Consider the following 20,698-nt stretch of genomic DNA (forward strand, 5'->3'; position numbering starts at 1 on the left):
GGTTGGATTGATAAATTAGAAAGTGAATAATGTCTGCAACCAAAAACTGGGGCTTATTACTGCCCGCAGTGCAGTTTGGGGCTGCTGTTATTTGAAAGGTTACCATCTGCGGTCCGATTAACAATTGCAGTAAGCAGGAAAAAAATTTTTTTATGAGTTTCCAAGAACTCAGTAGCAGCTTTACTTGGTCACTCTTGTGCCATCATGGCTGCTTGAAACAATAAAAGCCAGCCTATAACATGTGGCCAGATTATAAATATGCCAAAGGACATCTATATAACTGACAGGCAGGGGCACTCCAGTAAAAAAAAAAATGTCCTTCTCTTTATTTCGTTGTGACATGAAAACTTGTGGTAACCAGACAACAACAAAATTTCATGCAGCACAGTAAAAAAATAATGTGCACCTGAAATGACTTCATCCTAAGACAACTGATATGACCAAAAAATACGAAGTGTTGGCATGATTGCAGTTCTTGGCAAAAGTCGAATTTTATCTTGGTCTGCTTAAGCTAAACTCTTTCACCATGAACTTGCCGAGGATGTTTATGTGGTGGTACTAAATTGTCAAAAATACTTAAGCAGAGCTATTGATTTCTGTAATACGATACTTGCTGTTAGTGAAAGCATTCACTCATGAGCACACAGTGCTGCTTCTGACACTATTTTCCGATGCTGCTGTTACGTAAAGGCAGTTGAATGTCAGCACAGTATGCTCTACATTCAAGGCCTTATGCTTCGAGTCTTGAGCTGTGATGTCATCACTGTGTATTGGTAGCAAAGAATGTGCCTAACATAGGAGCCTCTCTGTACATGTCACGAAACCAAATAATGACTATTCAGTACATTATTGGGGTACATCCCGAAATTAATTTGCAGTACACTGCTTATGACCTACAAGATAACATATTTTGGCATATGTTTGAAACTTGGGGGAGGGGAAGTACTATGTAGGTACATCAACACGTGTTGGAGGCCTCTGTTCTGGAGAGGACAGTCAGGAAGGCGAGAGGAGGGCTTCTAATTCTGGGGAGAGTGCCACTTCTGCAGGAGTCTGGCCATCCACGTCTTTAGTGTCTCTTTGGGCACCTCGTTTGAGCAGCAGTTCAGCCACTTGCAAGTGCCCACATGATGATGCTGCAAAAGCATCCCCTTCACATGAAAAGTGCTCACAAAGTTTTCACGAAGAACTGAAAATATCTACTATATAAATATATTGCCCCAACCGAATCACCCACATAGTTCGGTACTTTTGCAGCATGGCCAGAAAAGTAAAGAAAATTAGATATGTTTGGACATAATGATTGTCACCTTTCTGAATAGACATTACTTAGCAATGTTTTTGTTCTGGTAGACTGCAGCAGCTTATGTAATAATTCATACTAAGTTGAACAACTTAAAAACCCTTTTTACTCTAGAATTTGATTGGATTCAGGCTACTACAATTGAACAAAACTAGAAATGAGAATGAAAAATTTGTGGTGTGGCCATTGGCATAAAGCACAGAACTTGCAAGTGCTGTTTTTCTTGGTAGAGACATAAACTGTACCATTAAATAAAACAATGTTATGTTCGTGGACATATGATGTGGAACAATGATTAAACTACAGCATATTATGTCGTACGGAATATAACCTCCCACAAACTTAAGTTCTTAACCGTTTCGGACAAGCCCAGCTTGTCCTTGCCGACGCATCCCCAAAGCGTTTAGAATGACTGTGACTCTTCCCTGTGGTATTTGTTCAACCTTTTAGCTTAATTTAAATTGTACAAGAGGTGCTCGTTTGCAATTTAATTGGTGTTTTTTTTTTGGTGCCCAGTGATAATTGGTCCCCAGTGATTTTTTTAATTCTGCAACCACTGGAGTGCATTTCTCGTTTGGAAGCTGGCACTTTCAAAATAGCGTCCAGCAAAGGCGATGCATGTATCGCCGGCCAGTTTTCCAGAAAAAAAGAAATAGAGGCATTTTTTTCCGTCATAATCTTCCAACGATGATGCTTCAGACATCGTGTAGTGTACATCGTTTCATGACGCAAATACAAGAGATCAGCAGCTACTTGGGTGCAGAAAGACTAAGGGAAAGCTCGGAGCAAGACATCACAAGTGTACATCAGTGAACTAAAACTGACGTGAACAGCATTCTGCAGGAGCCTCCACAGTTTCCTTTTTTGGCTGTACTCTGTAAGACGTTTATCATAAGCTCACCTGCTGAATTGTTCAGTATACTGAATGTTTTTAGACAATGAGCTGGTTTTGACGATAGTCGATGAATCGAAATGCCACTCTGCCTAATGCCCCCTTAATAAAATGACACGCTGCTAGCATGTGCAGCTAATGTGAGACAAATGAAAAATCACTATATATTTGTTCCACAAGTTTTGTTGATTACTAGCAGGTAGCTGGTGCTTTTATTGTCTGGCATACTTTACATTTTGGTAATTTACTTTCATTTGTTCTATGAGTTACTTACTTTTTCTTATCTCAAAAACCTGTGTTTTATAACAAGCATATTCACAATCAGTAATAGAAAAAAAATAATCATTCTGGGAAAAAATTTACTGATATAACAAAATGGCTAAGGGGTTAAAACTTGAGCAGAAAAGGTTGACCACAAATATGTAGCTAGTATTACTTTAAAAGAAAATCAGTTTTTTGAATTTGTGAGCAGCAGTAAGCACTGCATCTTAAAGTTGTTAGAATAAATTTTATGGGAAAGAAGCCATCTATGTGAGGTGTTAAGCAAATATCTATAAAAAACAGATTATTGTGCAGGATATAATGTCTGAATTTATTGTTCTGAGCATTTGAATAAAGATGAGTAGGGGTGGGCGAATAATCGAAGTTTCAAATATGAATTGAATATTACCCACTAACTATTCATATTTGGAAAGGAACTATTCGATATTTTCGAACACTACAAACTACTTTGCGCAACAACAGACTTAACTGATAAAGTCTTGTTACTGTTCGCTATCTGCTAACCAAAGTATCGCAATTTATCAGAAATGAAACAACAGCAAAAGTTTTCGAAGGAATGCAGAAAAAAAATTGATAATGCAAGTTTCGTTTATGGTTTCACGGTGGAAGCCTACACTGCAACCAGTGAGTTTTGCTTGCAGCCTGTCAATTAGTGTTTTCGGCAGTCTAGCCATGTAGCATTTTCAATTTTTTATCTTTTACGTTACAACCAGTGATGTTCTTGCAGTTGGCCTTCTTACATGTGCTTACGGCAAATAAGTCCTTCAGCAGCTTCTTTGTTTTCTTTTTCTCAACTGCTGATTTTTTTTTTTGGCAACTACTTAAACGTATTTGGAAAGCTTATTTGCAACCAGGCTCAAGTTTTAAGCCGCTATTGGTGCAGTGTTCTTAATGACAATTAGTGACCTTGTGTTGACTGTTTGAGGGGATAGTTATGTCTTTCTTGGACTAGTCAAAATAGGTGTAGTACCAGTTATACATACCTATATGCATCTGTGTTTGACTATTCAATATTATATACTTACTATTCGTATTCGATTTGTATACAAAAAAATTTTATATTCACCCACCTCTACTAATGAGGTGTTTCCATTAAGAGCGGAAGGCCCTGCACAAATTGTTGCCATTCTCAGTTTGCTTCAAAGAAAATGCAGGAGCAGGGAGAGCAGCAACAGCTCAGCACTGCAGTGCAGATAGGCATGAAGGGTGCCACTCTTCTGTAGCTTTCATTACAATAATTTACAGAAATAGGAGATATTTAAGAAATTAAAGCTTCAACTTTACAACTAACTCAGCCACAAAAACAGATATTGAAATTCTCTAAACTGCATTTGTCATAGCAATTAAAGTGGACAAAATCAATACTATTGACATAATGTATATACATGACTATGCAAGCTGTCCATATTTTGTGACAAACAGTTCTGCACAGCTTACACAAATGAAGTAAGACTATTGTGTAAAATATAAATTAACATGTTCATTTGGTCTGATTTCAACACTACTAGTTACTGTTTACAGAAATGTGATATCAGTTTTTGGTGAAAGGGTAGCTGTGAACTTGGAATTTCTATTTAAGTTACAAAATTTTGGCAATGGTAAAAACATTTGAGGGTAGAAATAAAAAATCATCAGTAATTCTTTTAAATGCAGTAAATTTCACTCAAATTCTTTCAGCAGTTGCCTAATAAGAGCATGGGGAATCGGCATTGACCTTGTGCGTAATAATTGGACACCTTCCCAGAAAAACTTGTACACGTGGCATAAATGCTTTAGGCCTTACCATAATGCAAGGGTGTCTGGCCTTCTTCATCCTGAAAATGAGCAAAAGTTGGAGAGGATAAAGCACTAAAATCTTATGCAATAGTGAACTGCTACAGTTTGTATGTTTCCGAGATACCACACAAACCCAGCATGAAGAAAACACAAAGAGCGAGTTGTTTTAAAGGACACTAAAGTGAATTTCAATTTTGGATGTATGTTGTAGACCATGTCATGCAGGGCATGACATGGTGTTGAAGATACCTACAGAAGGGCATGTCATCAGTTCTATAAGTCAATGGGCCTCTTTTTGCATTCCCACCTTCATTACAGAATATTTCACTAATTGTTCACTGAAGAAGGGGTTATCTGCTTATTCATCAAGGTAAAAAAGTTTTAGTAAGGTAGTGCGTTGGGCGAGTTGGTGCATAGCTGAACAAATGAGTTGTGGCGCAAGGAAAGAAGAAGGAAAACCAAGGGGAGACAGGATAGGGCGCCCTATCCTGTCTCCCCTTGGTTTTCCTTCTTCTTTCCTTGCGCCACAACTCATTTGTTCAGTAAAAAAGTTATTTTTCTGGTAATACAGTAAATATAATATTCTAGACAGTTAAAACGAGTACTTGAATATGTTCGGTGCATCACATGCCAAACATGAAACGGGGGTTTATTCACTGTTTTGGCTAGAGGTGATACTCTCAAATGGAAGCGTGAATTATCAGGTAGAAGAACAATTGATGTGCATGCTGCAAAAAATACACCTTCACTTTTGTAGCCAACGTGTCATCATTTCTGCTGGATGGTGGTTGTCACAACAAAAATCGAGTCGTGTTCTAATATCCCACTTACTGCCATGGTCCTCGGACTTCTCTGGTTCTCTCGTTCATCACTGTGCTTTGCAGTTGTGTGTTTGGTGCATACTTCCAGAGAACAAAGCACTACCACAGTCTTGATTTGAGCTCTATGGCGAGGAGCATAGCCACCTCTTTCTGACATGAACATGGTCCCTTGCTATGGATCCCATATTCTTGGCAGATGCACAGATTTCATCACAAACAGGTCGATCCAATGCTTTTCCTGACAAGGACTGCATGTGTGCCAATGTCTGCATTGTGGCCGAGTCATTATATAACTTCTATAGCACTTTAATAATTAGCAGCATCTAACTCATGATTGGCTTGCATTATTACATCATCAGGAGTAACAGAAGTACAGACAGACTTTTTTCAACTCAGATTTTTTTATAAATGTGCTTACAGTAGACAGCCCATGAAACATGAAACCTGAATTCAAATTTTCAGAAGCAAATAAATGAGTTACATCTTTAATGTCCTTTAACTAAATTTATTTGAGAATTTGATTTGACCAAGTTTGAAGGCAATTTCCAAGAAATATATTTTTCTCCCACAGTCTTCTTTCAGTTTTCTTTTATTTCGCAGAACAATGCAGTAATAACAAAGTTACAACTATGAAGCAATAATAACTGTGACTTGTCCACTCATCTATGCTCTACTTTCATCACTTGGCCTAGCTACCTACCCCTTGCAGGTCTGCAATGAATTAAAATATATGGTGGAGCCATAAGTTCCCACAGTACTATTTACTTTGTCCTAAATATTTGGTGTCCAGTGACTCTACACTCCCATTCACAATATTCCGTGTCTTATTGCTGCCAACAACGCCAGCTACTGTGGAGTTCTAGAGCAAGTAGCTTCTGCGTGAGCATAGCATTACAGAATTATTGAACATAGCATTATTGAACCAACATGTAAGCTGCAATCGCCCCAGTTTCATCTTGTTACATATTATAGCCCCATGGTTGGAAGTATTAGCACTGACTGGCTCACCATACACTTTACAGTCATGGGGAAGTCTGTGGAAACTTTTCACAGAAAGTGGTACTATACAGTCGAATGTCTTTATAACAGTTACATCCAACACGAAAATACCTTTTTTTTAATGTCCAATATACAGTAGTATCATCATATATTCATAATACGCTGATATCGGCGAGAAACATTTTAGATTTACTTCCTTATATAGCTAAGTTCATTATATATCGAGGTACGACTCTATTTGTTTTGCATGACCATGTAATCTGTACTGAACTGTACTTAACCAGTGCGCATGACTGGCTTACTCATGATTGGCTTACATTTTTACATCATCAGGAGCGACGGAAGTACAAACAGACTTTTTTCAACTCAGATTTTTTGATAAATGTGCTTACAGTAAACAGCCCATGAAACATGATACATGAAATCTGAATTCAAATTTTCAGAAGCAAATAAATGAGTTACAACATCCTCTTAGTGTCCTTTAACTAAATTTATTTGAGAATTCGATTTGACCAAGTTTGAAGGCAATTTCCAAGAAATATTTTTTTCTCCCACAGTCTTCTTTCAGTTTTATTTTATTTTGCAGAACAATGCAGTACTGGCTTGGGCTTGTGGTGTGGCATAAGTGATGACTGCAGTGTGAAAATGTAGGACAGTAAAAAGCAGTGAACACACTGTGGCCTGTGTTGACTTCCAGTTGTTCTATGTTAATTGCACTGCAATTGTTTAACTAATGCAGTTTGTGTAAGTTATTAAATCACCTGGAAACGAAAGCAAAACAGGAGCAGCAACTTGCCTTGGCTTCAGGATCTGCGCCTCTGTCCAAAAGCAACTCGACTATCTCTAGATGGCCACGGTCACATGCCCAGTGTAGCATGCACATACCCTGCAAATGCACCTTAAATTGCAATAACAGTTGCTTACAAATTCGCCAACACCACTTGCCTGCTACATAATGTACTACACAGTCGAAACCACTTATAACAATATTCAAGTGCCCAAGAAAATCCCTTTGTTAAAACCGGTTGCAAAAAAAAAAAAAAATGCAGAGGGGACAAACATCCAAACCTTTTAATTTGACAAAGAAATACAGTCGAAGCCACTTATTACAAACCGCTTATTACAATGTTTCCATACCTTATTACTGGCTATAAAAACTAAATCTGGCTACTGGGTGGCTATGCCAAAAAGAAAAGGAACGCGAAATCCAGAAAAAGAAAAGAAGAAAAAGAGAGAGAGAAAAAAACAAAACATGAGCCAATGCACTCATCTGAGCGCCACACACCTTCGCCACACCCGCCTTTGTGCCACGCACCCTGCACAGCATGCTTCCGTCGCATCTCCCTATGCATCGCCAGCCTCACGTGCCCCCTCTCCCACCTTTCTTCCACCCCTCCGATACATGAGTCGACTCATGTATCGGAGGGGAGACTGGAAGGGAGTCTGGCAATGTGTACACACAGTATACACAGAATTTTGAAAGTGCAGCTCCTAAAAAAAGTCATGTCAAAAGAGCTATAGTTGCTTTGCAAGCTACCAATTCTATATCAGTGTTATTTTGTTTTCTGCATGGATGAAAAGCTTTACAACGGGGAAGTTGACAAAAATTTGTTAATCAAAACAGCTTTGCAAAGAGTGTATAGAGAAAAGTAGCACAATGAGAAATAAGAGACCACACAACTTTGTGACCACACTGCTTCAGTAAAAGCATTAAGTATTTTAGAAACAACCTCACGCCACAGAACATTACAACTTTGGATAGCTTGAACAAAGAGTATTGCAAGCAACAAAACCGTAAAAAATGATGCAGATCCACGCACTGTGGGAATGGATGTAAGCGAAGCTTTCAGTGCTGTTTGCGTCCATTAACAATATTAGGCGGTGATGTTCACAGCCTGCGACAGTCATGATGTGATGTTAAGTTTTACCTTGAGTGCACTACTTGTGTTTGTCTACGACACAGAACACACAGTGAGACGTGTTTGCTCGAGGCGTTGTTGTGCGCCACTGTTCATAGGCTGCGAGAAAGTTGGCACTGTCATTCCCTCACACGGGCGCATCGCATCGTGGCTGAGGTGTTGTTGTGCGCCACTGTTCGTAGGCTGCGAGAAAGTTGGCACTGTCATTCCCTCACACGGGCGCATCGCATCGTGGCTGAAGTGTTGATTTACTGAACAGTTGCTTGTGTGTTGTCTTGATGCTGTGGTGCTTTAGTGCAGCTGTGTGTTTCCATGCCCTGAGTCAGCTGTCCACGTACTAACTGGCACAGTGCTTACTGTTCAGAAATAGCAGAAACGTGCCATATCCATAATTTGAATTAAAATTTTTAGTTTGTCTGCAACTGTTACCATGTCTAGTAGTAGTGTTTCTTTTATTGAAAAGACCCTAAACGAAGCATGCTTTCTGACGGCGCCTTTCCCTTCTTCCGCGATCATATCATGTATGCAAGCTGCCACGAGTGAACAAGTGGCTATTATTCACCCGTTTCGGCTGGGCGTCGACTTTACTCATTCTCTGTCTCCTCTTTCTGCTATACTATCTTCCCTCTGGGCTGTTGCACGTGAGTACAAAAGTAAGTGCTGCAGCTTCTGCAAGGCTTTTGTGGGGGGCTAACGCGTAATTACGGCCGTCCAGAGGGCATTGTGGCGATGCCCATGAAGTTCTCGCTGGAAAGGGCTCACAGACATCTCTCCCACGTCCCTACCATGTACTTTATACACACTCTCAACCACACCCGATGTGACTTGCAAAACAGCAGCAGCAGCAGCAGTAGCAGTAGCAGCACCAGTAGAAAAGTCGAGGGAAAAGGCACAGAAAGTTTCGTTTTAAAAAAACATCTTGCATCTTGCAAACTTTTCAGCTACAGTCTGTTTGTTTGAAACATACATAGGCGGCCTTAAAGGGCCCCTCACCAGGTTTGGCCATTTTAAACAGACAAGCGCAGCCAATACTTCACGTGCTGACGATCGTGTCTGCAAAGCATTACAGCGCAGCAGGCCACCGAAAACAGCTGAAATTTCAAACCAAACGCTGAGCATCCTCCCTCTTGAAGAAACATTGCTCCCAGCCACAGTTGAGGTAAGACGCACAAATGCCGTGACGTAAAATGCAGTCTTGTCAACATCACTCACGATGGCATGTTACTTCACTAAATCATCCAATGTGGAACATGCAGTGCCGCCACCAGAAATGCATTGAGCAGCAAAAAAGGAAGAGAAGAAAAATCGGAGGCGGGGCTCGTCATGTGAACCCAACGCAGTCCCTTAGCTCCGGTATGGGAGAAGGTGGGGAAGGAATGTTGCTTGGAATGTTACTTGATACAGAGAGAGAGTCTCTGTTGGTAGTCACGCTAACCTGGGGCCGTATTCTGAAACGTTCGCCTAGGCGAAATTTCTTTTTTCGCTTTCAGGCGTGCGCCGATTGGCTGTTTTAGCAAAATTGGATGAGCTGATTGGGTGGTTGAGCCCGACGTCATTCAATTTTGCTCAACCAGCCAATTAGCGCGCACGCTGATTTCGCCTAGGCGAAATTTCGCCTAGGCGAACGTTTCAGAATACGGCCCCTGAATGCCCTGTATGGTAACAGGGTATTCAATTTCTTCTATCTCCTCCAATAATAAACAAACTTGAAAAATTATTTAGGTAAAATGATCCCTAGACAGCGTTTTAGAACTTCCAGTCTATAACTAGAATTAGCAATGAGGCCTGGTGAGGGGCCCTTTAAGTAGTCCTTCTGATGTGGTCCCATTTTTCCATGAAAAATATGAGAAACATTAAACGTTAATGAACTAGTATGTACAACCCTGTAGCACAGGCCATCCTAGCTTCTGTGTTACACAGCCTTATACACTTTACAGGAAAAAAGTGAGCCTGAGAAAAGTAATTAAGCAATTACAAAAAAGTAATATATTTCCTGCTACTGTGAGCATACACTGCACAAACATAATTGAAATAAAATCAACTAGTTTAGTGTGTTGATGTGCTGGCTAATGTTATTGCCCTTAATTTCACTAACAGTTGTCTCAAGGGGGATTTCATTGACAGTTGCTTAATTTTTCTCGGGAAAGCATCAGTTGCAGCACTGAAAAAAGCAATACATAGGCATGGGACATGGAAGCTTTAATACCACTTTAAAAAAATATTATTTCATGCCAAGGTTGCCACTCTGCACTATGAATACACCTTTTCAAAGGGAGCTTGATAGCTAGTGTCATGTTCTAATTTAAGGCTGGACTGTGGCAGGCAGCTGCTGGTAGAACTGAAATAAGCTGCAGGGAGCCTGAAGTTTCTTGATGTGGCTGCCACAGAACAAAAAGCAGGTGTCTCTGCGCCACCAACAGGTTACTAAAAATGAATTTAAGCTGCAGTTTTTAAAGTCTTGGTCCGTTTTACATTTCAGGTATGCTTAATTTCTCAGTAGTACTTACACTGATTTGTCAAAGATTGCATGTTCTCCAGCCAACTCCAGGAAAAGAAAAGCACAAACTGTTGTGCACAGGCACAGTCAATAAGAATGAAACATAACATGCAAGTACATGGGCTTTATCTGATTCTGCACTTTGGTTAGGAGTGCTACCAGTATAAATTCAAATGTGAGCAATTCTAAACCTACTCCAATGCATTGTTTCATTTCCAGATTCACCTGCATTTGTAATGGTGACCTAATTCAGACTCCAAAATGTACACTTGGGACTACTCCATGCATATAAACTGGCTATGGAGCAATTACACGTCGCACGTCCATGTAATTATGCGTAACAGACGTTTGTTCCTGTTTGTGTTTTAATGTATGCTGACGGCACCTGCACCATGGTTGGAAGAAAAATATGCAAGTAGCATATGCCACACTGACTAAGCATAGATCATCCAAGCATGCCATAACAGAGTGCAGAAATTACTTTAAGGGGGGACACAGGTTTCAGGAGAAAAACATTTTTGTTATTTATTCTAGACACTTGAACTTTTCAGTACATATTCAATCTTTCAAGTTGATTGCAAATATGCAAATGATTTTTTTAGATCAATCCTATAAAAAGTGCTTAAAAATTTTACTTATAAATTTGGTAGGTGAGTTGCAAAAATGTGCTTTAGAAAGAGAACTAAAATGAAGCAGGTATGCTTCTGAATATCCAAAGAGTGCACTTCATATTTTAATGTTTGTATCTATATTTTAGAAGAAATTATGAAATTCTAAAGTTAAAACAATGCACATATGAAATTCTGTTGATGATTTTTACAAGATTTCAAATTGTTACCATGTCCTAAAACACTATGTTGTAGTGTTCTGCACTCTAAGACTCTGCAGCATTCAGGCAATAAAAGATTAGGTAGGAGAATTGAATGAGTAGCAGAGAGACAGTGCCGCTCCTAAAATTTGCGATTTGCAAAAATAATTTTTTGATATAAATACAACAAACTAATGAGAGTGTAAAAATACACATTTCAAGCAACAAAATGAGGTAGCTTTCTTCTGAAACAGCAATGAAGGATCGGTTTTGACAGGAAAGCAAGCTAAAAAGATGCTCTTTCAAAAGAGAGCATCTTTGGTCAGGCTCTGATAAGTGATTTTAGAATGGCAAATAGCACAAAATTGGTCATCTTCAGCGCTTTCATGGACAAAACCGAGCATTTCTAAGTATAAATATGGCGTTTTTTTCCCTCAACGACATGTCGTTTTGAGTTAAAGTTTATTGCCAGCTGGTACGCCATGATGTGTAGATAAATAAATAACAGAAATGAAAATATATATATATATATATACTGTAATTTTTTTGCTTCCAAGACTTGTGTCCCCCTTAAGGCAGCACACTCACAGTATTCTGTTTATTAATTGCCAACTGCACATAGATAGTTCCCAAAACATCTGCAAAATGCATATTTTTACATCATCTCTCACCTGCGCATCACGCTCATGTATTGATGTGCTGTTGTTTAGGCACTCTGTAAGCCTCTCAAGGCAGCCTTCTTTTGTCCAGTCAAATGCATCCTTATTCTCGGGGGCTATACCAGGTTCCTACACAAAATGCAAAAAAAAAAGGTAAAAATGCCAACATATACCTTCTGTCAGAAAAGTTCCACAACTGATTTTCTAATTCTTTTTGTATGATATCCAAACTCAAGAACTGGGTGTTATTGAGTCACTATATATGTTGAGCAGAGTAACCAGTTGGGCTTGTTGTTTGTGTGCCTCCTTCGTCTTCGTAAGTTCTGCACTGTAGTTCGTAGTTCTGCACTTTTTTTCACAATTTTGACGAGGAGCGGTCCTTACACGGGATCAAACCTTTTGGTCAAAATGGTGCCGGCGCAGCGTGCGACTTCTGCACACTCCGAATCCCTGGATGTACCATTGCATCAGAGGTGAACCCGCAGCTCTCGCCATTTAGTAGCGGCATGTAGAAGTACGCAGCACGCAAAAATTCACCAATGTGCGCGCGTGCCACCGAACGCGACTGCTTCTCCGTTGGAAATTTCTTTCTCCAAATTTTGGGCTGCCAAGTTGGAGGTAGGGCCCTTACATGAGTCTATACGGTAGCCTTGAAAGGTTTCTCATGTAAACTCACTAGGCCACAGAGGTGTGTTTAGTAACCCACTGTTTGGCTTGTTAGCACATTTAGTTTGACTTCACACGAGTGATGTGACTGAGACAAATTCTGACCAAAGAGTTAATGTTAGTTCTGCGTTAAACTAAAGAAAACCCCTAGTGAGACATGGAACAGGAGTCGGCACACTTGGCAAGTATATGGTGACAAAGCATTATCGAGAAGTCTGAATTGCTCCAAAGATTTCAGGATAGCAGGTATTCAGTGCAAGATGATCCCAGAGTCGGCCACGCATCAGTGTCACATAACCCTACATACGTGGAACGTGTGAGGCAGTTACTGAATAAATACTGCCGTGTTACTGTGCGCATAATATCAGAAGATCTGAAATTGAACAGAGATACGTGTCAGAAGATCTTACAAAACGAAAACTGAATGCAGAAATTGCCCCTTACACACTAACAGACAAACAGAAAGAGAACAGATGAACAACTCCTACTAAACTTTTGGAAAGGGAGACAAGTGACCCCACATTTGTGTTAAGCATCACTGCCGGAGATGAAACTTGGTGCACGCAGTATGACCCTTACACGAAGTGACAAAACACCTAATGGTGAGGTTTACAGTTCACCTCCCTCTAAAAAAAAAGTAAAGCTACCACCATCCAAAACAAAGACAATGTTGATCCCATTTATTGATGCTGGAGACTTGGTACACCATGAATACCTGTCTGAAGGACAAACAATAAACCAGAACTTCTGCATTAGTGTTCTGCACTTAGAAAATAGCTTTGGTATAACCACAGCAGACTTAGCATTTTTGATTCCATCATAAGACACCCAGAGAAATAAAGCATGGCCAACCAGTTATATTGTCATATTCAATGATCAATCGTAACATGAGTGGAACATACCTAAACCATATCTCTTTTATGATTGGTTCTTTTTTTTAACATTATTATTCTCTGCACAAAGTTAAAATAGAAATCTTTTGTTCTGAGCAATTGTACTTAACTTATGATGGCGTGGCCATTTAAGTGCTGAATCAAGCATAGTGAACATTGTACATACAGCTGTAATGCAGCTTCACAATGAATAATGTTTCATATTTCTATAAAATTTGAGAGTAAAAGAGGCTTTACAAGAGATGAAACACAACCTGCTACTCAACTCATGAACAAGATGAAGTAGTACTATGGATGCACACAACTTTGCACTACTATCTAATTTGCGACATAATGTTCTATATATGTTTTATAATTATCTTAAGGCAGAGAAAAGTTTTCTGTGGCATATCCCTCATCACTTAATGTTTGCCTCAATGCATGGAGGCTGCTCCTAACTCATGCATAAAGATGCTACAATTGCCATGCAATTGATGGCACTAGCAGATGTGACCCCATTGCTAAAGCACACTGTAGTGGCCGCGAGAGGGCCACAACGTCAGGCAAGGGTCAGCACACCTCCGAAACCTTTTTAGCCACCATACCGATTGCACTCCGCGCCCCCATCCTCCACTCTCCACCAATAGTGAGGAGTGCAAAGGGCGAGCAGCCCCAAGGGCAGCTGAAACAAACAAAAAATAAATAAATAAAACGAGTTGACAGTTGGGATTCAAGCCGTCAAGTCGTCTCTCTCTCTACTCCGCGCGTACTCGCGTCCCAACAGTGGTGACCCGGACGAGGCTTAACGACAACGACATATCGATGCCATGGAGACTACAGCCGACGCACCAGTCATCTCCGCCGTCGACGTTAAGCTACCGCCATTTTGGACAGCCGACCCAGAACTCTGGTTCCTGCAAGTGGAATCGCAATTCACCGCCCGACGCATTACTACCGACCAGACAAAGTACCACCACATGGTCGGCAGCCTTCCACCTACAACAGCGAGCGAAGTACGAGACCTACTGGTCACTCCACCTGCAGTGAACGCGTACACAACGCTCAAGCAAATGCTCATCAGCCGCCTTACGCTATCAGAGCCTCAGCGACTGCAACAGCTGCTACACGGCGCTGAGCTCGGCGACTGGACCCCTAGCCAATTGTTGCGCCACATGCAACAGCTGCTCGGCACGACGACCACCGACGTGGACAGCAGGCTGCTTCGGGAGCTCTTCCTGCAACGGGAGCTGGCCGAACTCACCGACTTAGTAACGGCAGTGGCTTCGCCATCCATCGTGGCGGTGCAAACAGACATGGGACTCCGCACATCTACCAACGAGCTGCAGGACATAAGGGAGCAGATCTCTCACCTCGCCGACACTGTAGCAGCATACGGGACGGTAGCGCTCGTGCGGAGCACCAGCGTGCCGCAGCGTAACCCCAGCAACTGCGACAGACAATCTGTTGGTACCACAGGAAGCACGGCAACGTGGCCCGCAAATGTATTCCACCTTGCGACTACGCGGGAAATGACCGCAGCCGGCACTGAGGGCGACCAGTGTTCCGGATACCCCGGAGCGTCGTCCTTCAGTGTTCTTTCTCACCGACCGTGACAGTGGCCTGCGATTCCTCGTGGACACCGGTGCTGAGGTGAGCGTGGTGCCGGCTTTGTTAACAGAGCGCCGTGTCCCCAGTGCGTCTCCCCTTCAGGCGGTCAACAATACCACCATTTCCACTTACGGATATCGCTCGCTGCCACTGGATTTAGGTTTGAAGAAAACATTGCGATGGATTTTCATTGTGGCAGAGGTGAAATTCGCTATCCTGGGAGCAACTTCCTTCTGCACTTTGGTCTTCTCGTCGATGTGCGCAACAGACGACTCCACGATCCCGTGTCGCAAGCGACTGTGCAGGGCAACCCCTCAAAACACCCTCCGTTGAGTCCTACGCTGCTCGGGCCGGCTGGCGCCGAAAATTTTGCTCGCATCCTGCACGAATTTCCTGAACTGACGAGGCAGCCGCCAGCAGGCTCTGCGGCAAAGCATGTGGTATGCCACTACATCCCCACCAGTGGCCCGCCCTTGCACGCGCGGCCTTACCGTCTGTGCCCGGAGAAGTTGAAAGTCGCCAGGCAGGAATTCGACCACATGCTGGAACTGAGGATCATCAGGCCCTCGTCGAGCCCCTGGGCATCTCCACTTCACATGGTCCCTAAGTCGACACCGGGAGACTGGTGCCCATGTGGAGACTACCTTGCACTAAACCGGGTCACGACACCAGACAGGTACCCGGTACTGCATATCCATCACATCACTACGAGTCTGCACGGTGCTACCATCTTCTCAAAGATAGACCTAGTGCGGGCATACCATCAAATTCCCGTTGCTCCGGAGGATGTCCCGAAGACAGCCATCGCGACGCCCTTCGGACTATTCGAGTTCCTTCGGATGCCGTTCGGCCTCCGAAACGCGGGTCAGACTTTCCAGATATTCATGGACGGCACCTTACGCGGCCTCAACTTCTGCCACGCTTACCTTGATGACCTGTTAGTTGCAAGCAGCACACCAGAAGAGCATATAAAGCACCTGCGCATCGTTTTCCAGCGCTTAGTTGAGCACAAGGTAGTCGTGAACATGGCCAAATGCGAGCTTGGTGTACCTGAGCTGTCGTTCCTAGGACACATAATTTCTAGCTCAGGAGTTCGGCCTCATCCCAGCAAGGTTGAAGCAGTGCAAGGATTCCCGCAGCCAAATACAAAGCGCCAGCTGCGAGAATTTCTGGGTTTAGTGAATTTCTACCGCCGTTTCATCCCCCAATGCACCCAAATCCTCCAACCTCGTCACAACCTGCTGGCCACTTCACGAAACTGCTCGGACACCCTTTCCTGGTATGACGAGCCAAGCGAAGCCTTCCGCAAGATCAAGGACGCCCTGGCAAATGCCGCACTCCTTGCATACCCTAGGTCTGGCATTCCGCAGTGTGTGATGGTCGATGCCTCCGACACAGCCGTTGGGGCTGTCTTACAGCAGCTCGTTGATGGAATCTGGCACCCGACATCGTTTTTCTCGAGGAAGCTAACCCCCCCCCTGAGCGCCGCTACAGTACTTTCGGGAGAGAACTGCTGGCCATGTACGCGGCCATCCAACATTTTCGCCACTTCCTGGAAGGCGTAGAATTCTTTGTCCTTACTGACCACAAGCTGCTTACCTACGCCCTACGTTCGCTAAGCTCCGATGGTGGCGCGCACACAGCGCGGGAATTGCGCCACATGTCATATACATCTGAATTCACGACAGACATCCGCCACGTCAAGGGGGGTGACAACGAGGTGGCAGACGCCCTTTCCCAGAACCCTATAAATGCCATTGTGTCCACACAGCAGGTTGATCTCTCCACTTTGGCAGCAGCTCAACGTGAAGACGACGAGCTAAAGAGCCTGTTGACCGCTGCAGTGGCTGCCAATTCCCGGATCTCAAGACAGAATTTGCTGTGACATAAGTATCGGCAATGCTAGCCCATTTGTGCCTTCCAACCTCCGCCGCCACGTGTTCCAATCGCTGCACAGATTCTCTCATCCAGGGATTAGAGCCACACAGAGACTGGTGGCGGCAAAGTTTGTCTGGCCATGCATTAATCGTGACGTCCGGCGCTGGGCACATGAATGTGTAGCCTGCCAGCGTTCAAAGATACAGCGGCACACCTTGACAGCACTGGGAGCATTCCCAACCCCGGACTCCCGATTTGATCATGTTCACCTGGCATTGTTGGCCCACTACCACCCTGCCACGGACAAATTTATCTGCTGACATGTGTGGATAGATTCACCCGTTGGGCGGAGGCCATCCCTATCGTGGACATCACCGCTGAAACGGTTGCTAGTGCCTTCTTGTACCATTGGGTTGCCCGCTTCGGGGTGCCTTCCACGATCACAACGGACCGTGGCCGGCAGTTCGAATCCGCCCTCTTCACTAGCATTACTCAGCTCATCGGTGCCACTCGCATACGTACAACGACGTACCATCCCATGAGTAATGGTATGGTGGAACACTTTCACCGTCAGCTTAAAGGCCCAACCGCATGCACGCGATATTCAAGCGACGCGACAGGCACACCCTGTCGCGCTGTCGTGTCGCGGCATGGAGCAACCACATGAACGCGACATCGTGAAAAAGAGTGGCGACGGATTTACATTGTTGTGCGAATAAATGTTATCTTGCGCGCGTAAAGAAATCTCAATTTTATCAAAAGCTCAATGTTTTATCTAGACCTAGCTAAAGTATGCTATCATCCCCAGTGAAAATCCGTCCCATGCATCCCCAGTGGAACTCCATCCCATGCCGCCAGCGTAAGGTGCCGTGGCGCCATCTGTTGAGTAAAACTTAAAACACTTTCTCGGCTCTCGGTGGCGTCTCAGGCCTAACAGCGTCAAAACAAAACAACCGATCTCAATAATAACGACGAGAGCGCCGATACTTAGTCTTCAGCTAGCGATGAGGTGAAGCGATGACTGATTGTACTATTTATTTTTTGCTGTCACAGCAGAGAGCAAGTTGCAAGAGCGAATTCAGATCGAAGCGGGCAGATTGATTGCTACCATGCTGTTGTGCAATCGCTGTCCCCAGCGGATGTCGTCGCGCTGACTTCCGGGCGACAAGCGATATTTTCTGGCTGGCCAGAAACTGGCAACACGACCAGCGACAGCGACGGATAGCCCTCCGCGACGGCAAAACCTGTCGCTCGTCACCGTCGCTTGTCGCTCGAAAATCGCGTGCCTGCGGTTGCGCCTTAAGGCAGCGCTCACAGCAACTGAAGAACACAGCTGGGTGGAGGCGCTCCCGCTCGTCCTTTTGGGCATATGGTCCACTCTAAAAGCAGACATTGGCTGCAGCGCCGCTGAGCTGGTCTATGGCACTGACACTCAGGCTGCCAGGGGAGTTCTTTGTGCAGGGCTCAGACGAGACACCTACGGCTTCCAGTGGTTACGCACTTCGTCTACGCGATATGGTGAGCAAACTTCGTGCTGTGCCCCCGCGGTATCCAGGGACGCGGGCTGTACATGTCGACCCGCGGCTCACATCGTGCTCATACGTGTTTGTGTGACATGACGCTGTTCGGCGGCCTCTTCAACCACCATATGATGGACAGTTGAAGGTCCTCCGCCGTGGGGACAAGCATGTCACCATCGATAAATGCGGCCGCCAAGAGGTTGTGTCGCTTGACCGTGTCAAGCCAGCACACATGGACAGTGACGCCGCCGCGGTGTCTCCGCCAAGAGAGCCCCCGCCTTCGCCAGGGCCCCCAGCTGCAGCGCAAGCTCCAGAGGTGCTCACGCGACGTACACAAAGTGGACAGTGCTCAAGAGCCCCTACTTGCCTGGACCTTTGATCACTCCGTTCGGCAACTCACTAAGGGGGGAGTGCTGTAGCGGCCGCGCGAGGGCCACAACGTGCAGGCAAAGGCGAGCAGCGAGCGCACCTCCGAAACTTTACTAGCCACCATACCGATTGCACCCCGCGCCCCCGTCCTCCACTCTCCACCAATGGTGACGAGTGGAAAGGGCGAGCAGCCCCAAGGGCGGCTGAAGCAAAAGAAAAATAAAACGAGTTGACAGTTGGGATTCAAGCCGTCCAGTCGTCTCTCTCTCTACTCCGCGCGTACTTGCGTCCCAACAACACCATTGCACACATGATTTACAGCCTAAGTACCTTTCATTTAGAAGGCAGCACACTGGCAAAATACAGTGCTACAAGGTATTATGTATGAGCAGGCTTAGCTTTTCTTAAGAAAATAAACATAATTGAAAGTGTTCTGGTGTAGAAAAAAGCAAAATGGGTAGAAAGGTGCCTACTCTTACCCAGCAGGGCCGGCTCACCACAGCTCCCAGCATTGATTTTGAGCTACTCTTTGTTTCCTGCATGCCAAAAAGAAGCGCTCTGGAACAGCTGATCAAAGTATACTAGCAAAAATGCTCCCAATCAGGCAAAAGGGTGCAACCAGGCACACTAAACTTAATATTCAATGTAATTAATGCACATTACATATTCTTGACTGCATTCTTGATTGCCATATAGCATGAGTACTGATCAAGACAGGGAAATTTGGGCTAAGGAAAGCAAAAAAAAAGGGGGGGGGGGGAGAGAGAATGCCCCACTCACACCTTAGCTAAGGCTAGGCTTTAAAATACCCGGTATATTTCTTTTACTTTGGACAGGTTTATTTAAGAAAGCTCATCACAGGTAGTGGAGTAACACAGCAGAATAACGTGGGCAGGCAAACACAACTTGGCAAAATAGCTGCAGCACTCGGATGGTGAATGAATTAGAATTAATTAATTATTTACTAATTCTAGAGCTTATGTTATAATGCACAGTTGGCAGAAACGATCTTCTGAATAAACCTATTTTGTGAAATTCTCTCAGACACATGCTCCAGAATATTGATTGTCAAGCTTGCAATTCAACTCACATACTCTCTCAAAAGCATCTGCAACAAAGTGCATCCTGAATTCAAATTACATGTGAGTTAGTCACATCTAAGAACGTCTACGTCTCCCGCTCCCTGTGTGCGTGCGTGCGTGTCCGGGGCGGCCACGTTTCGATGAGGGTGACATGCAAAAACGGCTGTGTACTGCGCATTGGGCGCACGTTAAAGAACGCCAGGTGTTCAAAATTTCCAGAATCCCCCACTATGTCGTGCCTCATAATCAGATTGTGGTTTTTGCACGTAAAACCTCAGAATATAATTTTAGGATTGTAGTTTCAAGCAAGGAGAATTAGCCCTTTAATGACCGCACATATAGCACATATAAATAAAAGAGAAAAACATTTTTATTTTTTATCTAAACATGCAAAACACGTTGAGAATAAGCACAATATACGAAAAGAAAAAATATATTGCAGCAACTTTTTCAGCAACAGTAGGAATACCAGGAAGAAAAAGGGAAGTGGGCTTCAGCCCAAGCCACCTATGGCTTCATTTGGAATTAGTACAGATAGCTCTGGTCCTATGTGAACCATAGGCGTACATTTCATTTGCATGTGTGACACCACTGCAGCTTTTGATCTTGCATCAATCTGCCTCCTTTGGCTGTGCTTTCAAAAGAAAGCGAATCGTGTGCCAAACTTGTTCCTTGTCCTGTGTTCCTGTTTTAAAATCAACAAACAACGCTTGCTGCCTGTCATTCAGTGTTGGCCATAGACATTTA

At 43.8% G+C, this 20,698-nt stretch overlaps 2 protein-coding genes across 4 annotated transcripts in view; one reads left to right on the forward strand and one right to left on the reverse strand.

Annotated features, from left to right (window-relative positions):
* The window catches only part of LOC119432829 (phosphatidylinositol N-acetylglucosaminyltransferase subunit C-like), a 55,062-nt gene extending 35,952 nt beyond the window's left edge, over window positions 1–19,110 (forward strand). For all 3 annotated transcript variants that reach the window (XM_049671183.1, XM_049671189.1, XM_049671180.1), the window contains one exon: window positions 18,788–19,110. In XM_049671183.1, coding sequence (XP_049527140.1) covers window positions 18,788–18,986 — 199 coding nt within the window. In that variant the 3' untranslated portion in view covers window positions 18,987–19,110. The remainder of the gene's footprint in view (window positions 1–18,787) is intronic.
* Window positions 308–20,698, reverse strand: part of LOC119432843 (acyl-CoA-binding domain-containing protein 6-like) — a 34,704-nt gene continuing 14,313 nt past the window's right edge. The window contains exons 5-9 of the mRNA XM_049671211.1: window positions 19,349–19,405; window positions 11,969–12,085; window positions 6,870–6,959; window positions 4,261–4,291; window positions 308–1,136 (exon numbers count right to left, since the gene is read on the reverse strand). Of these exons, the coding sequence (XP_049527168.1) occupies window positions 997–1,136; window positions 4,261–4,291; window positions 6,870–6,959; window positions 11,969–12,085; window positions 19,349–19,405 (435 nt within the window). The 3' untranslated portion in view covers window positions 308–996. The remainder of the gene's footprint in view (window positions 1,137–4,260; window positions 4,292–6,869; window positions 6,960–11,968; window positions 12,086–19,348; window positions 19,406–20,698) is intronic.

Source organism: Dermacentor silvarum, chromosome 1 (assembly GCF_013339745.2).
Source record: "Dermacentor silvarum isolate Dsil-2018 chromosome 1, BIME_Dsil_1.4, whole genome shotgun sequence".
In the NCBI taxonomy this organism is placed as follows: domain Eukaryota; kingdom Metazoa; phylum Arthropoda; class Arachnida; order Ixodida; family Ixodidae; genus Dermacentor; species Dermacentor silvarum.